This window comes from Peromyscus californicus, unplaced genomic scaffold (genome assembly GCF_007827085.1).
Source record: "Peromyscus californicus insignis strain IS unplaced genomic scaffold, ASM782708v3 Scaffold_11__1_contigs__length_118956290, whole genome shotgun sequence".
Lineage (NCBI taxonomy): Eukaryota > Metazoa > Chordata > Mammalia > Rodentia > Cricetidae > Peromyscus > Peromyscus californicus.
Genome location: NW_026294402.1, coordinates 111,044,694 through 111,062,233, shown reverse-complemented (window position 1 = coordinate 111,062,233; position 17,540 = coordinate 111,044,694). Strand labels below are relative to the sequence as shown.

At 42.3% G+C, this 17,540-nt stretch overlaps 1 protein-coding gene across 14 annotated transcripts in view; it reads left to right on the top strand.

The window, feature by feature from the left end:
• Rbms3 (RNA binding motif single stranded interacting protein 3) overlaps positions 1–17,540 on the top strand; it is a 1,493,133-nt gene that overhangs the window by 1,244,535 nt on the left and 231,058 nt on the right. For all 14 annotated transcript variants that reach the window (XM_052723536.1, XM_052723582.1, XM_052723605.1 and 11 more), the window contains one exon: positions 4,153–4,310. In XM_052723536.1, coding sequence (XP_052579496.1) covers positions 4,153–4,310 — 158 coding nt within the window. The remainder of the gene's footprint in view (positions 1–4,152; positions 4,311–17,540) is intronic.

The window sequence follows — 17,540 nt, the reverse complement described above, 5'->3', positions numbered from 1 at the left end:
GTCAAAGGCGTCCACAGATAACATTAACTGCTCAATATGATCACTATTGTGAGTAACGTTCTATTTATGGCAGGAGACCCTGGCTCTCCTGTGACAGTCACAGCATAAAGTTGTGATTTTAAAATGAGTTTAAGTCATTTTAAACCAATGCATGTTGGTTTTAGAAAAACCTTTTAAATAAATAGTTAGTGGCAGGCAAAAAAAATCTAAGAGCTGATATGCAAATGATTGAAACTTGGAGAACACTGAGCTGGTTGAAAATACATCGAACTGGTTGTAAGTCTAATTCTAACTCTGTCACTAATTATCAGATTGTCCTTGGGCAGGGTGATAAATCTTTCATGGCTCTCTTTCCTCATTATCCAATACGAACGATGATATTTGCCAAAATACCTTTACAGTTATGATGGGAAGATTAAAATTAAGTGATGGATAGTAAAATACTGTAAAACTTGAAGGTTTATGTGCATAAGGCTCATTATTATGTATATGCAGCATCAGAGAGAGAGAGGAGAACGAGAGACCTTCAGCCATTTAATGGAAAAATAATATCTCATTTTCTTACAATGATCATGACATTTGAGGTTTGTTGGTGGTAGTATTTGTGTGTGTGTGTGTGTGTGTGTGTGTGTGTGTGTGTGTGTGTGTGTGTGTGTGTGACAGAAAGAGAAGGAGAGGAAACGAAGCAAGGATTTCAATAGTACATTTCCCACAAAGGTACCATTCCCAAATGCTAAAGCTGTGGACTTTTTCAGATATTTCTTAATATTTTCCTGGTAATAAAAATGTTTAAAGATAAGTTATGTTTAAATAACAAACCTGGTAGTAGATTTCCTTTAGAGGTTTTACTTATTTTCATATTTTATGTGTGTGAGTGTTTTGCTCCATGTGTGTATGTTTGCCACATGTGTGCAAGCCCAGAAGAATGAATTAGATCTCCCAAATAGGAGTTAGGAGTGGTTGTGAGCCACGGTGTAGGTGCTGAAAACTGAACCTAGGTCCTCTAGAAAAGCAACAAGTGCCCTTAGCCACTAAGCCATCTCTCCATGACAATGTTTTATTCATCTCAAGAATTAATAAAAAAATATTGTGACCTATTTGCATAAAGTTGTTAAGAATAATGCAATTTAGTTTTTAATAAAATTATTTCTTGACCTAAAATAATATTTGGAATTACATTTTTATAGTCTCTCATTTTTTAAAACCTTACATTTACTTATTCCAGAATATTTTTGGACTTCTTTTGCCAGCTTAATCTCTTGCTTGTTCTTGAAGCTAAGGTTTTGTTTTGGCTAAATTATAATGGTTCAATTAAATGTCTGACTTATTTTGATATTAGTGATTAATTATGACATTCTGACCCTGTTTTGTTTCTGACAATATAACTGTTTCAAAATACATATTACTATGTTTCAATTTATTAATTCATATATGAATCATAGAATGTTCACACATACAGATAATGCTAGCACTTGTGGTTTTCCTTGCTAGTAAGCAAAGCTTGCGTAAGCATTGTTACCACTGAATGAAATCTTAGACATAATGAGCTCATTTGCATAGAAGTATTCCTGCTTGGTCTGAGATGGCAACTCTCAAATTGATGCAATTATGAGAATCATTTAGAGGACTTGTTAAAATAGGCTTGTATTTGGAGTTCATAATTCAGTATCTCAAGGTGGTCCTGAGAATTGCTATTTCTAGCCAGTTTCAGGTGAAATTTTTAAATTTTTATTTATTTTTTAATATATTTCTTTTGAGAGAGATTCTCATGATGCCCAGATAGCTTTCAGAATCACTGTGTAGCTGAGGTTAGCCTTGAACTTCTAACTCTCATGCCTCCACTGCCTGAGTGCTGAGCTTATAGGTGTACACTCCATACCTGGCTTAAGGTAATGTTGATACTGAAGTTCTGGGTCCACAGCATGGTATCCACTCATCTAGTGGGAGGCAGTATCAAAGAGCAATAAAACTTGTGGCCTAAATGGTGGCCTAGGAAATATTCCCTGCCTTTCACACTTGTGAATTTGTCACATGGATAAGTTAGGGGTTGAATGTGCCATCTACAAAATGGGTATGTATATAAGTAATGAGTGAAAAGATAGTTGAGTACCTAGAATGATGACTTCACAAACATAGCACTAATGGAGTGGTGAACCTAGACTGGTACAAGAAGGTCAGTAGCTAGTACAAGTATCCTCCAGTGACTGGTTGGCCTTCCACGGCTTTAGTTATCCATAGTAAACCACAATCTGAAACTAGTAAGTGGAAAATTCCAGAAGTAAGTTCACAATGATAATTGTGTATTGATACTATTCTGACTACACAGTGACTCTTGCAGTGACCTGCTGTGGTTGTAAATCAGTCCTGTGTCCAGTGTGTCTGTGTTGTCTGTGTTATCCACCCATCAAACACTCAGGAGCTGTACCAGGCTTTTTCCTTTAGGCCATCAACCAACACCCAAATCATGACACAGAGACTAATTATTAGTGTTGAATGCTCTGCCTTAGCTTAGCTCTTTTTGGTTAGCTCTTTTAACTTAAATTAACCTGTTTCTCCTCATCTACCTTTTGCCTCGGGGCTTCTTACTTTTCTTTCTGTATATCTTACTTTCACTGCTTCTTGTGGATGGCAGCAGCTGCCTGGTTCCTGGCCTCAGGCATCTTCCTAGTTCTCTCCTCTTGTTCTTCTTGAGCCTAGATTTCTCTTATTTATTCTCTCTGCCTGCCAGCCCCACCTATCCTTTCTTCTGTCTAGCAATTGGCCATTCAGCTTTTTATTAGATTAATCAGGTGCCTTAGGCAGGCAAGGTAAAACAAATGCAACACATCTTTACATAATTAAACAATGCAGCATAAACAATGTTTATATAAATAGAATATTTATATAATAACTACACGGTTAAAGTAATATTCTGCACATAAACAAATGCAACACATCTTTGTTAAAAAATATTCTACAACAAGGAACAATCTCAGTTATCAGATCTACTGGGTCACCCATGCAGTGCCTGTTCCGGAACCATTATTTCACTTACCAGTAACCTCAACAGGTACATGTAGGGATGCTGGCCATGTGAGCATGCCAAGAGAAGCCACAGAGTGTTTCCTTCAGGTGAGAAGGTGAATGTTCACAACTTGAGAAAAAGATTTTTATTAATGGAATGGCCAAGATTTATAGTACCAGTGAGACTCCTATTCATGAAGTTGTGAGGAGAGACAAATCATATGAGTTTCGCTGTCACCCCTCTGTCTACAAAAGTCATGTATAGTACATAGCAAGTGCTTAACAAAGGTGGGAAAGATGAAATTGCAGGGGTTAGTGCCATTTGAGGTTTAAGGTGTCACTGGTGGATGCCTCATGGTTACGGAATGATTTCTATCTGTGTTCACCTAAGCTTAACTGTAATATGAGCTTGTATGTGTCTGTTACAAGGAAGGGTGGACAAAGAGCCTGGTTTTCATTGATGACTTTCTTTTTTATGAGAAACGTCCTACACAGGAAGGAAGCTTAGTAAAAGGAATTGATGGCCAGATGTGGCACACCTATCATCCCAGAATTTGAGAGGTTGGAGAAGGGCATCATGAGTTCTAAGCCACTGTGATGGCTAGTTTTATGTCAGCTTGACACAAGCAAGGGTCACATAGAAGAGGGAGCCTCACCTGAGAAAATGCCTCCATTAGATTGGACTGTAAGCAAGCCTATAGGGCACTTTCTTAATTAGTGATTGATGGGGAAAGACCAAGCCCATTGCAAGTGGGGTCATCCCTGGGCAAGTGGTCCTGGATTCTATAAGAAACCAGACTGAGCAAGCCATGGGGGGCAAGCCAGTAAGTAGCACTCCTCCATGACCTCTGCATCAGCTCCTGACTCCAGGTTTCTGCCTTGACTTCCTTCAGTGATGTACTTACTCTGTTACCAGGAAGTGTAAGCTGAAATAAACTCTTTCCTCCCCAAGTTTCTTTGGTCATGGTGTTTCATCACAGCAACATTTGCCCTAACTAGGACAGTCACCCTGGCTGTCTAAGGCATTTGGAGGCAGCCTGGGAAGCAGTACCCTTTGAGGACGACAGAGGATTTTAGACTCTGGTTTGCAATATAAGTGTGATGCTTCTCAATAGACCTCATGGCATTTGTTTCTTTTTCTTCCCTTAGCAACAAGAACAAGACCCTACAAACCTATACATCTCAAATCTCCCCATCTCTATGGATGAGCAAGAGCTGGAGAACATGTTAAAGCCCTTTGGACATGTGATATCCACCAGAATCCTGAGAGATGCTAACGGAGTCAGCAGGGGCGTTGGCTTTGCCAGGTAACTCTTCCTCTGTAAGGAACCCACGATGGATCTGTCTTTCCGTGTTACTTCTTCTTAATCCCACTCCTTGGCAATATCTAGGGCCTAAAGCAATAGAAAATTCAAAATAAAATAAAATGCAGGTAGCTGATCAAATATTTTATCTTTCTGTAGTTTTACTTCAAGCCAAAGAAAAACCCATGAAATTGTAACGACATTGTGCTTGCTAATACATGAACACAGACTGTCTGTATGGGTCTCTGATCATAATAATATGCACATTTAATATTCAGTCTTGTCTATATTTGCAAACAACTAAATCTGAGGGTGCCAGCTTCAGCCACGATCCCAAAGCAAAATATCCTGTATAGTGGGGCTGGGGATGTAGCTCATTAGGTGGTAGACTGCTTGCCGAGTGATCTGAGCAAAGTATCTTCATGATTTGCCTGTGGGTTTTCCCATGGAGAGACAGGACAGTGAGGAGAAGAGAGAGGAGACTCAGAGGGTGGCTGTTGTTGGGAAGTCCCAGGGAGGGTATAAATAAAAGGGAAGGTCAGCAAGGTGTTTGCATTTAGGAGGCACTGGCTGTGTGGTTTTGATAGTTTAGGCAGAACAATATATATATATATATATATATATTTCTCTTTCATCATCATAAGCAAAGGAGGAACAGTTTTCATTTTAACTTTAAGGGAATGTTTACAAAAGATGATCTTGGCCAGGAATAAAGTTAGACGGCTGGGCCTGCCGTGCTTTCATGAGAAAACAAAGTCAAGGAGGCCTCAAAGAGAAAGCAGCTGCTTGGGGATAAGAAATTGGAAAATTAAACTGAGTCTCCATAGCCACACCAGACTGAGTGTGGGCAGAAAGAGGATATTAGGTCAGGTGGGAGTCAGGACAGTGTAGATCAGTGGTTCACTCTGAGGTGATCAGTGGAACATACATGTGCAAACCAGACATGGTGGCATATACTCGTAGTCCCAGTCCTGGGGAGATGGAGGCAGGAGGATCGGAAATTCAAGGTCATCATTGGATACATAGCAAGTCCAAAACCAACCTGTCTTTGTCCTCTTCATTCCCTACCCCTGGCTTGCATGTTTTTTTCTTTGTTCACTGTTGAATGGCTGGGTGGGTGGTGAGTGATTGGTTTCATGATTTCCATCCTATGACGTTTCCGAATAGCTCAGCTGAAAGTTTTAGCACTCTAAGCTGAATCTTCTAAGGACACCGGTCATGGTGGATGAGGCCCCCTTTTAACTCAATTACCTGTTTCCAAATACATTTGGAACCTTTGGAGATATTAGGGGTTAGGACTACAGATGAACTTGACATGGGGCTACAGAGTAACTAGAGGCACAAAGTCTGGGCTACTTGCTCGTGTTTCATGCCAATCTTTGCTGTGTATTTTGGGTTTTCCAAAGGGGAAGGAAGCCCAGTCTTCTACAAAGGGCAGAATTAAACAATCTAAGTCATCAGATGAAAACTGCAATCATGGCAGACAGAGTCATGAAAGAGCACAGTGCAGATATGTCTCTAGAGATCTGTGGGAGGCTGGGGACTGTCAATTGATTATCCCCCTGTTCTAAATTCAGCCTCCTCCTCCTCCTCTGATGTATTCCTCATAGAGAAGTCACAACGTACCCTTAAAAATTCAAATCTGGGCTCATCAGAGTCTTTCAGCATTGCCTGAGTGATTTCATTCCACAACTGTCCCCAGGTGTCACCCCTGGCTTGGCTCACCTTGCAGGCCATGGTTCTTCCTGTCTCATGACCTGGTCAAGGCTACCCTTCTTGATTGACCACCTTGTCTACAGCTACTCTGCTGCCTTCTGCCCACTCAGCTCATAGGTATTGACTGGGCCATTTTTCTTCAAAGAATTCTTCCCTGACCTCCAACCCCAGACTGACACTCAAGTTAAATGCTATTGTTCATACTCCTATTTCTTGAATAAAATTTATCATAGTTGTACCCAATCTTTTACATTTCTGAATTCTCCCACTGGATTGCTGGCTTGTTTTTTTTTTTTTTTTAATTGTTAGATGGGTGGATGGATGGATGGGTGGATGGGTGGATGGGTGGATGGGTAGGTGGGTGGGTGAACAGATGAATGGGTGAACAAGTGAATATGTGGATGGATGAATGGAATTTTAACTTTATGATTACCATTCTATGACATTCCTAAGTATCTTGGCTCAATAATCTTTAAACTTGGGTCTGTGTCCTTGAATCAAAAGTTGAATTCTCCTGAAACCCAGGTGGTTTCTTTGTTTGGTTTTGTTTTTCATTTTCCAGACAGGAGCACCCTGTATCCCAAGATAGCCTCAGCTTCCTCAGTGCTGGGGTTACAAGTGAATGTTCAGCAGGCCTTTCTTCTCTCAGGATTGGATTTGCTGATTTTAGAAGGGGGGGGATGGATTTTTTAAAAAAAAAGTTGAAATGAAGATCCTGATTTCCTATGCCTAAAAATTGAAAGAGAAAATGTGAGCCTCTGGAAAGTAGATGGAGAATGAGTCCCCCTTTCTCTGTGAGTTTAGATTTTAAATTCTGAGGAGCAGAACCTCCCATGATTGACCCCATGGCATTGACTGTGACAATGTTTTTAGTTCTACTATGTGTTAGAAGAAGCATCCAGGTTCCTGCTAACTCACAACATGGTTCTGTTCTCTGGAACCATGGTGGCTCTTGCTTCTGCCCACAGGACTGGAAATTAAATTGTGCAGCATTCCCTCTTTTCCTAAATGAAAAAAAGTGACTATGTGTATTTTCCTGTGTGTGGAGGGGACGTGTTCCATAGCCCAAGTGCAGAGGTCAGAGGACAGCTTCCAGGAGTTGCTTCTCTCCTTCTGCCACGTGTGTTCTGAGCATTAACTCATCAGGTTCTCAGGCTCCACGGCCTTTAACTACTGAGCCATGTCACTCTTGTTGCTTTTCAAACTCCCACCTCCTTTTCCCACTAGCCTTTTATCCTTGAGAAATCTTTCTGAACCACAAAACAGAGATGACTGGACAATGTTCTTGACTCTCCTGGGACTAACACATAGCAAGCTAGAGAAGGTACTGGGTTGCAGACAAATGCCTTCAGCAGTTGTGCTCAATGTATTAGCAGCGTCAGAGTCCCCTGAGATCTTGGGAAGTGTCTGTTTTCCTGTGATGACCCACTAACTCAGTAGGCTGATGCAAGGCATAGAAAGTCATCTGTAAATGGTACTCACAAGTGCTGGCATGCGCCTGCAGCCCTCTCGGGTTGCAGAGGCATCACTGTGTGTCAGGACCGATTCTCAGCATTATGTGGAAGATCTGTATCTTAGGGTTTCTGTCGCTATGATGAAACATCAGGACTAAAGGAACTTAGGGAGAAAAGGCCTTATTTGGGTTGCACATCACAGTCCATGGAGGGAAGCCAAGGCAGAAACTCAATCAGGGCAAGAATGTGGAGGCAGGAGCTGATGCAGAGGCCATGGAGGGGTGCTGCTTACCGGCTTGCTCCTCATGGCTTGCTAATCCTGCTTTCTTATAGAACTCAGGGCCACCAGCCCAGGGATGACCCCATCCGCAATGGACTGGGCCATCCTGTATCAATCACTAATTAAGAAAGTGACCTACAGGCTGCCTACAGCCCTATCTTATGAAGTCATTTTCTTAGTGGAGGTTCCCACCTCTAAGATGGCTTTAGCTTGTGCCAAGTTGACATAAAACTATGCAACACACTCTGCAGACAGACTGGTGAAGCCTCACACAGAGTGTCCAGTTCAAGGTTAGGGAGAAGGGTCAGTCCATAAAGCACTTGGTTAGAGAACAGGCCCTGTTTTTCTTTATATCTATTTCCAGGGTCTAGAATGAGACTTGACACATAGTAAATCTTTAGCAATTTGTGTGTGTGTGTGTGTGTGTGTGTGTGTGTGTGTGTGTGTGTGTGCGCACGTACACACAGGTAACTCAAAGGACAAACTCAGATGTCATTCCTCAGATCCACCTCTCCACCTTCCTTTCAAGACAGGTTCACTCACTAGCTACAGATAACTAAATAGGTTAGGCTCTCTGGCCAGTGAGCTCTAGGGATCTGCCTGTCTCTCTAGCACTAGGATTAAAAGTGTGTCCACCTTACCTGGCTTTTTATGTGGTGCTGGGAATCAAGCTCAGGTGTCCCCTGCTTCTGTGTTAAGCACTGTACCCTTATGACCTGAATTATCTCCCCAGTCACTCTTGAGTAACTTTTGATGACCAAATGAAGCACTTTGATTCTTTGCTTGCTCACTTGGGTTATCACAACAATAGGGAGATGGCTGATGACAATAAGCCAATTCTAATACAAGGACCAGTACAGTGTCACAGAAAACCACCACAGCTTCTGCACAACTTAGGTCTTAGAGAAGCCCACACTGTTGCAGGCTCCATCAAAGGGAGATTCTGTGCCCACTGAGAGAGCAGCTAGCTTGTATTCATATCTAGTAAGTTGTCATACATGTCTAGAGAATGTGTGTTTATATTTCAATGGACAGAACCCACATGGTGTGTCACTTGGATATCACCCTGGTCACTCCTCACCACTACATGTGATCCTTAGTTCCTGTTCAAGAGATCTGAAATTCCTTTGACTAGAAAGAAACATGTCCTCCATTATTATTTTACTTGCCAGCTATACATTAATCTTCTTTGATAACCATCTCTTCAAAGTAAAGGGACTATCTTCATTTTATATTTAAAACAGTGAACTTCAAAGCTTTGATTTGAATGCCGGTAGGGTGCACAGAAAGAAAAAAAAGTTCTTCAGCACTCCAGAAACACTGGGCAGAGTCTGAAATTACAGACATTTCATTCTTATGTCTTCTTTTCTGTTTTAAAAAGTTTCTTGTAACTTAAAACAATGTGGTGGGATCCTTCACCATCCAGGTGGCATTTTAGAGCCGTCCTAAACCTCTAAAAACAGAAGTTAATGGTGGGAATGTTGATTGTGGGGGGCTCCTGGGGAGCTAGTGAGTGTGGCAGGCCTGTGAAGATGAGGATCAGCCCCCCAACGTAAATCAGTGAGTCTGAAGGCACATGAGTGTGGGCCCAAGCTATCCTATCCAATCCACATTCCCAGAAACATGAGACCATTTGTCCAGGAAAATCACACGGAAGTGTTGTGAGAGACCACTGAAGCCTGACTTAGTGTGGAGAAGTGATTTGGGGGTGGGGTGGGTGGGGAGGAGCTGTCACCAGCCTCCAACATCTGGGAACACAGACCCTCTTTATGAAGGCATTTACTGTCCCCGGGTGGGCTAAAGAGCGTGAGAGAAGGCTGCAAGCCAGACCTTTGTGCTGGTGCGTTTCCTCCATCTTCAGTGATCTCAGTGTGGGTCTCTTGGAGGCTTCCTTTAGGTGACCTTTAACATATGGCTGCACTGTGCTCGGCCCTTCCCTCTGCAGTGAACAGACTTTCTAAATAAATCGTTGCCATTCTTCCTTTTTTTATCAATTAAAAAAATCCCCACCAATTTATGCAAGTTTTAGACAAATACTAGTCTGATTATTAACAATTGATAGGAATAGCAGGTTAAAAAACACTCTTCATATATTTTCTCCCATCCAAATACTAGCCAGACCTGGCTGTTTTCGCTTCTGAGCTCAGACAGAATTGGGGACATTGGGGTGGTCTGGCTGCAGACTTTCCTGTGTTTTCTATAAATGACTTTGAATATCAACATTATTGCTTTATCATCTAACTGGGCACTTGATCTGTGTTCTCTCCCACCTCCTGAAATTTAATGAGAAAAGAGATTTACAATAAACACAATGAAAACAGCAAGTTTTTAAAAAGCAAATGCTACTATTTGTTTCACTGGTGAACGTTTGATTTTTTTTTTTTTTTTTTTTTTTTTTTTTTTTTTTTTTTTTTTTTTTTTTTTTTTTGGTTTTTCAAGGCAGGGTTTCTCTGTAGCTTTGCGCCTTTCCTGGAACTCACTCTGTAGCCCAGGCTGGCCTCGAACTCACAGACATCTGCCTGCCTCTGCCTCCCGAGTGCTAGGATTAAAGGCGTGGGCCACCACTGCCCGGCTGATTTTTTTTTTTTTAAATGCCCACCAAATCAATGAAACTCTGTTTTGTTTTTATTGTTTGGGGTATGTTTCACTTATAGCTACATTGACTCCATTGATGTGTTAAGAAAACAAAAACAAAGAACAACCTGCCTTGTACTTTTACCGATACTTTTGGCATTAGCATCTGTCTAAGGCACATGGAACCAGGAAATCAAATGTGAGCAAGCAAAATCTTTCAAGGGTAAATTTAGTGATTAGTAATCTCCCTGCTGCAGCTGTGTCTGCGCGCAGACAGGTTCCTGTTATGCTTGCCAACACTGGAAAGAGTGAGGCCGTATCTTTTGATAATTGTAATTTCTCTTCCAGTTGCTGGGCAGATGTGAGCCTTTGGGAAATGTGCTGCTGGTACCCCCCAGCTTTGTCTTCTGTGGGTACCTCTCCTTTCCCTTTCATCCGCTGCTTCCTGCTCCCCACTTGCACTTTTTTTTTCTCACCATCAAACACTCATGATCATGGGTGGAGAAGGCAGAACCATCTGTTTCCATCTTTATATATTCAGAGCCTCAGGGCAATCAATCAACTAGTTGTCGCCCCCAAAACACAGCCCTCTTTTCAAAGGTTATAAGAGATAGTTTATTCTGGAGCCAAACATGAGTGACCATGGCCTGGGGAAACAGATTCCGGTTACCTCAAATACCATGTTCCTATATAGTAACTTCCATGAAGTTTTCATAGTAACAGAACAATGAAAGTCATAGATCAAGACAGTTTTCAAATATATTGATGGAAACCTCAGGTGGGCAGGTTGCCTGAAATCACAGGAAACTTTGCTACAGTCTCAGATGCTTTCTGAAGGAGTTCCTGGCCTTCTGGTTGGTGGAATGAAGTGATCTGCTGAGTTAATACATTCAAAAGTTTTCAACTTATCACAAGGTCATGATGTTAGTTTAGACACAGACCCGGGCAAGGAATGGCTATTGAGGCAGCTAAAGATAGCTCAAGATAAATTGTGACTAAGCTCTGGACTGGTAACATCCCAACTTCTCCAGAATCATTGGCATTCTAACCAAGTCAGCGTCAGTGTAGGAGATTCACAGAGTCAACCAACAAGACAGTATATCCAATGGCATCACTTCATTTGTTAGTCTGAAACGTCCTAGACTCAAGTCTTGCTCTTACTATATCTTTTTAAGAAGCCAAGGAAGGAAGAACATGTTGCTAGGTGTGTCATTAGAAAATGGCATGTTGTTATTTAAAAAAAATAGCTCTTTGTTGGATGAAAACACAGTTCAAAAAAATCCTTTACTCCTATGGAACTAAATTTGGTGAACTAAATTCCCAGGAAAATGTGGATCAGTTAAACCTCTTCACTCGCTTCCTTCTCTAAACAGAAACCAGGAGAAGGTGCGGAGAACTGTTAGGTATCACTGAGGTTTTGGAATTCCAGACCAATTGATGGTGCTGGCCAATAGAAAAGACCCACTTGGAAATAGAGTGCTTATTGCTTGCATTTTACATTTGAGTCACTTTTATTTGGTATGCTTCCTCACCCCTGCTTTCTGTAAGTTTGTCTAACCCCTCGATTCTCTCCATCTCTGTAGTGGTGACCATAGTTCTGCATGGGCTAGGAGTCTTTTGTTTGTATCTCTTCTGTACATCTTATCTGTATTCTTGCATACTTCCAAACTTCAAGCCTCTTCCTGATACATGAAATATATTTATTCATTCCCTATCTTAGTTCATCTGATTAAAGTATCTATGATTCCCTAAATGCCAGCAACTATTTCAATGTTATATTATTGAGATGCACATGAACAGAGAAAGTCTGCTTTGGTGAGCTGATATTTTATTGGTTTATAGAGATTATTGGATGTGATAAGCAGTCAAACATCAAATAATAATAAATTACTATAGTGTCACAAAATCAAAATAAAGTATAGGACTGTGATTCAGAGTATGGGACCAGAGGTCAAGGTGGGACAGCTCTTTGAATAGGGAGTAGTTAAATATTTAAATATGCAAATGATGAGAAGAAATCTCTTAGGCACTTGGGGAGGAAGAAACAATCCTGCTAAGAGGAGAAGAAAGTAAGGGATCTAGGCTGGGGCAGATTTGGCAAGTTTGGGAAACAGAATGCATAGTGGTTAGACCACAAAACAAGAGAATGCCTTAAGAAATGAATTAAAAGTCTTTTGGAAAATCCTAAGCTTCAAAGTCTTGGCTATCTACTGCATATGGCAGCAGGACTTTCTTAGCTTTGTCCTCAGGCCTCATGGCACGCTAGGCAAGTTCTCTGGTACTGGCTGTAAGGGCTGTAAGCATGCCCAGGGGTCACTAGTCATCCAGACAGCCTTGGATTCACACTCACAGTCAGGCGGGACTTTGTTGTCCTCTCTGAGCCTTTTCAGTAGTGAGCACCATTGACAAACAAGACTTTTATGGACAAACACTTCCAGATCTGAACGTGTTATTTTACCCCACTGCACAGCAGAGAATACTAACTTCAAAAATGCCCTGAGGACCTGCCCTAAAGCCTGGTTCCCTGGACTACAGCCCGTGTCTCTGGCCTCTATACACAGATGGCTTATTTAAAAAAGATCAAGCCATTTTTGTTTTGTTTTTCTAATTTATTTGATCAAAAGTCCTTCTGGACACATTAATCTGGCCTAGATATAGAATTAAATTTAGATTAGTATGCATCTAGACAAGAATGTCACCCACACTTAGGTACCACATCCTTACTCAGGTAATCGGAGGGACAGAGGTACTTTCTGGTACTTTCTGTGCTGAATCAGAAGAAAAGTCATTTTTTTCCCTTGCCTGCTTCTTGAAATGTACATCCCCTGTGGTTATTTTTTATTTCTCTATCATTGATCAAGGTGATGGACGTAAGTTAAACACATCATTCTTCCATGGAGGAGACTACGTTGAAGGGTGATTGTCAGAATTGTGGGTGAAGTCGTGAGAACTGACCCAGTGATCTTGAGATGCCAAGAGAAGCAGCCCTTAGGAAGCTCCTGCCACCTGCAGGTCACAGGGAAAGCAGAGGGTTGTCCTCAGAAACCAGTGAGGCCTGTAGTCAGAGGCAGGATGCCTCAGACATGGCCAAAACAGGGAGAAAATAAGGAAAAAGCAGTCATATTTCTTCTCTTTTGAAAACTAATTATTGGGGCAGGAGGCTGTGAGCCATGGTGGGTGTGAAGGCCAGAAGACACTTTTCAGGAGTTGGTCCCCTCCTTCTTACTTGTTTCATGGCTCTTCCTACACAGGTTAGATAGTCCATGAGCTTCAGGTGAGTCTCCTGTTTTATCTGGAGTTCAAGGTTATCCTTATTGGCATGATGAGTCTTAACATACATAAAACCCAAGAAACTGAGCTTGGCATCTTGTCAGTGACAACTCCAGACTCTTTTTGGAACCCACCCACTCCTCTGTTGACACTCTTTCTGTCCTAGGACCCAGTTCAGGGCACCATGTTCACCCGTGCTGTTACATCTCGCTAGCCTGCGCAGGTCTGGGACATTTCCTCTGGCTTTCTTTGGTCTTCTTGGATAGTCCTGATCCCGAGTCCTGCACCTGAAATTGCCTGATATGTTCACCATGATAGGATTTCATCACCATCTTTGGAGAACAATGCTCTTGAGGTGGAGGACCTTTCTTGTCATACTGTATCAGGGTATATCCATATAACCATTTAAAAACATCTCTGTAGTTAGGAGGGGCTATGTGGGATAAAGACAGAGAGCCTGAATGAGATGAGATAAGTCAACAGAAGAGCTCAGAAGGGATGATGTGATAGAAGGTTAGCTTTAATCACCAATTTGACTCAACCTAGAATCTCTGGGAAAGATAATCTCAATGAGAGTTTTTGTACATCATATTGGCCTGTGGCCATGTCTGTGTGATGCCTTAATTAAGGTGATTGTTATGGAAAGGCCCAGCCTACTGTGGGTAGCACCATTCCTTAGGCATGGGATCCTAAACTGTATTGAGAGTGGAAAAGCTGAGCTGAGCACAAGCAAGCAAGGGAGCATGCATGCTTTCATTTCTCTGTGATCGACTGTGGATGTGACTGACTGTTTCCAGTTCCTGCCTCGACCTCCCCACAATGATGAGCTGTGTATAACCTTGAATTTTATTTTAAACTGAAATAATCCCTTTTGTCCCCTAAATTGCTTTTTTTTTTTTTTTTTGGTCAGGGTATTTTATCACCACAACAGAAAGGAAACTAGGATTGTGGCAAGCTGACAGTGGTGGTCTGTCTCCTCTAAAATCCTCTAAACAGACAGACAGGAGATGCAGCTTCTAGTCCAGGTCACCTGCTAGCCAGTCTCCAGGCAAGACATCCATGGTGCTCCTCAAATCAAAAAGTTACTTCTTTTATTTCTGCAATAGAGAAAATGATACCTGAGACAATTTCTAACTCTTTAGTAATGTGATGTATTTTAACCTTTTTATTATTGTATGAAAATCTGATATGTGCATGTAATGTGTTTTGATCAAATCCATCCCCAATCCCTACCCTGCAATTCTTCCCATACAACCCCTACTTTTTCCTCCGAGTTTCATGTGCCCCACCCCCACCTTTAAACCTATTCAGTCCACTTAATGCTGCTTATATGTACATGGCTGGAGGGCCATCTGATGGAGCATGGGTATCCTCTCAAGGGTCACATCCCTAAAGAAAGCTGGCTTAACGATGTGATTTTAAGAAGTGGGTCTGGGTATGTGTCACTGGTAAGGTGTCTGCTTAGCATGCCTGAAGCTCCATGCTCCATCCCCAACAGAGCAGAAAGAGACAGCTTTCAGTGCCAAGCATTACCCACAACCCGGTTTCTTAGAGGAATGAGTTAGAACGCAGAATCACCAAGAGGTTTTGGTGTGTGCAGAGGGAGACAGCAGAGAGGCCAGTCTCTGTACTATTTGGTACTTGTCACAGTTGTGTCCTAAGAATGGCAGACAATGGACTCGAAAAAAGCAAGTTGCCAGCCAGCCTAGCCTACTTGGTGGGTAGATTTTGTCTCAAAGAAAAAAGGTAGAGAGAGGGAATGTTACTTGAGTTTGTCCTCTGCCCTCCACATGTGCGTTGCATACACACACACACACACACACACACACACACACACACACACACACAGCCTAAGATAGAATGCCACAATTCTTATTTTTCTTTGTGCTAGGGTCTCACCATTGTCCTCTATGTTACGATGGGTTAAGAAGCAAATGACATGATTTATTTTTGAAATGCTAGAAAGAGCACACGTTTTAGTCATTAAAATTCTTCTGATAGTTTTGACGCTTTGTGTAAATCTTACCAGAAATGAGGATGTTGGCTCGCAAAGTTGGATGCTCCAAGTCACCAACAATTTATCCAGTGCCCATGATTGCAAAACCCCAAACATTTCACAAGAGCGGAAACCTCTAATTAAGCATTACACATGACGGAGTGGATTTGTTTTTAAATCCGTGGCTTATAATGCTTAGAGCTTTCAGATCGTGAACCGAGAGTTCTCTGTTGAGGTGAGAGAGTTAAGCTGAACATGGTTTTCCACAAGATTTTTCTTCCTCTGTGTGTCAAGCCTGATCCAGAACCTTCTGCCGATGCTCCATCAGGCTCTCATGTATTGTAGTTTGACTGTGGGAATTGTGTGAGCTGTGAAATCAGGTTCTCTTTGTGGTAACAGTTGTTTAGAAGAACAAGAGGAGGAGGAGGAAGGAGGCGAATGAGGAGGAGGCAGCTGGTGCAGCAACAACAGAAGTCTTGAGTGTGTTTCAAATGACTGAAGACAGCAGTTGCAAGTCACAGACAAGAAAGAAACAGGACCCTGAGTGTGTGTCTGTGTTTCAATGGCAGACCTAACAATGCTCCACTCCTTACACAGTGACTGGAGTCTCATAAGAGTCTGCTTAATGCATTGTCAGGTGCTGGCCCCACCCAGGAGCTGTTCTGCAGGGCAGAGGAGAGTGTGGGGGTGGGGGGTGGAGAATGCTCAGGTACCTCCTGGAAGAATAGAAGCATTGTAGTGAGCCAGGCCGCCTGAAAGGGGCTTGTAAAGGCAGCTGCGGATGGTGCCGTCTTTTCAAACGTACTTGAGCGCGCTCGTGTCAGTTTCAAGCCAGGCACGGGCAGGATTTCAGATAGCTTGAGCTGGCAGCCTCACAGAGCACTTAATTGTGAAACTTGAGCAGAAAATAGGCATGTTCTGGCTAACTCGGGTATTCACCTACACTTCTGTTCTGTTTCCAGAACATTGCCCCTGCCCCTTTGGCACTCCTAGAGGCCCCAGCCATCATTGCTGGGACAGCTTTGCCTTGTTCAGATGTGGCCCCCGTGTATCCAAATGAAATTGTCACTGCCGGGTGGTACAATGTAACATGCTTTGACCCTGCATGATGACAGCCACAGAAAACAGACTTTTATTGCGTTTATTCTCTCAGAGAAGAGTCTCTGGTGACTCACAGCAGACGTCTACTTAGTTAGATCTGAATGAACCCAGAGTGAGCCACCTCTCTGCCTGCTGTCTTTGTGTTCTTAGAAAGAGCCCCCAGCAGGCTCGCCAGGCTGAAAACGGTGTTAAGATACGATGATCGTACTTAGAACCCAGAAGGGATGACTTCAAACTTTCACACCGGAGTGAAAATAGGAATGGGCACGTGGAGTGGCTAGCAGCCCATTTGCTTTGTGGCTTGTTCTGTATTCACAAAACAGCAGTTGCACATTGAAACCTTCAGCTATGTTTGGTCTCTGTTTAAAAGTGTGTGTCATCTGAGGACAAAGGGAAAGGCTTGATCGGTGGGGCTTTGCAGGCGACACTCAGTCTCCACTGCCTGGTGTCTCCGTGAGCTCACAAAGAGAGATTCACAGAGAAGGGACTCCAGGCCTGCGCCTTCTGTCTTTAACCCCTAGAATAAGATCCCAGTGATGTGCCATCTGTGGGAGTTAAGGGCGCCCATTTCCTCTCTCATTCATGTCTCTGCTAGGAGGAAGCTTTTCCTCAAAGAGGCGACCAGGAGTAGATCCTGAGGGAAGATAGTGAGACAGAATTAGAATTCTTTTGTTCCTAGAAAAGGAAGTTTCCTACTTTAAAAAAAAAAAAAAAAAAAAAACCCTTACAGAAATAGGAGGAATATGTTAGAGTTTCTACTAGGTAGGAAATGTAAAGAGAGAGAACATTATATTAGCCTGTTCCTAAATATTTAGAATGAGGAAAATATAAGTCTTGCTTTT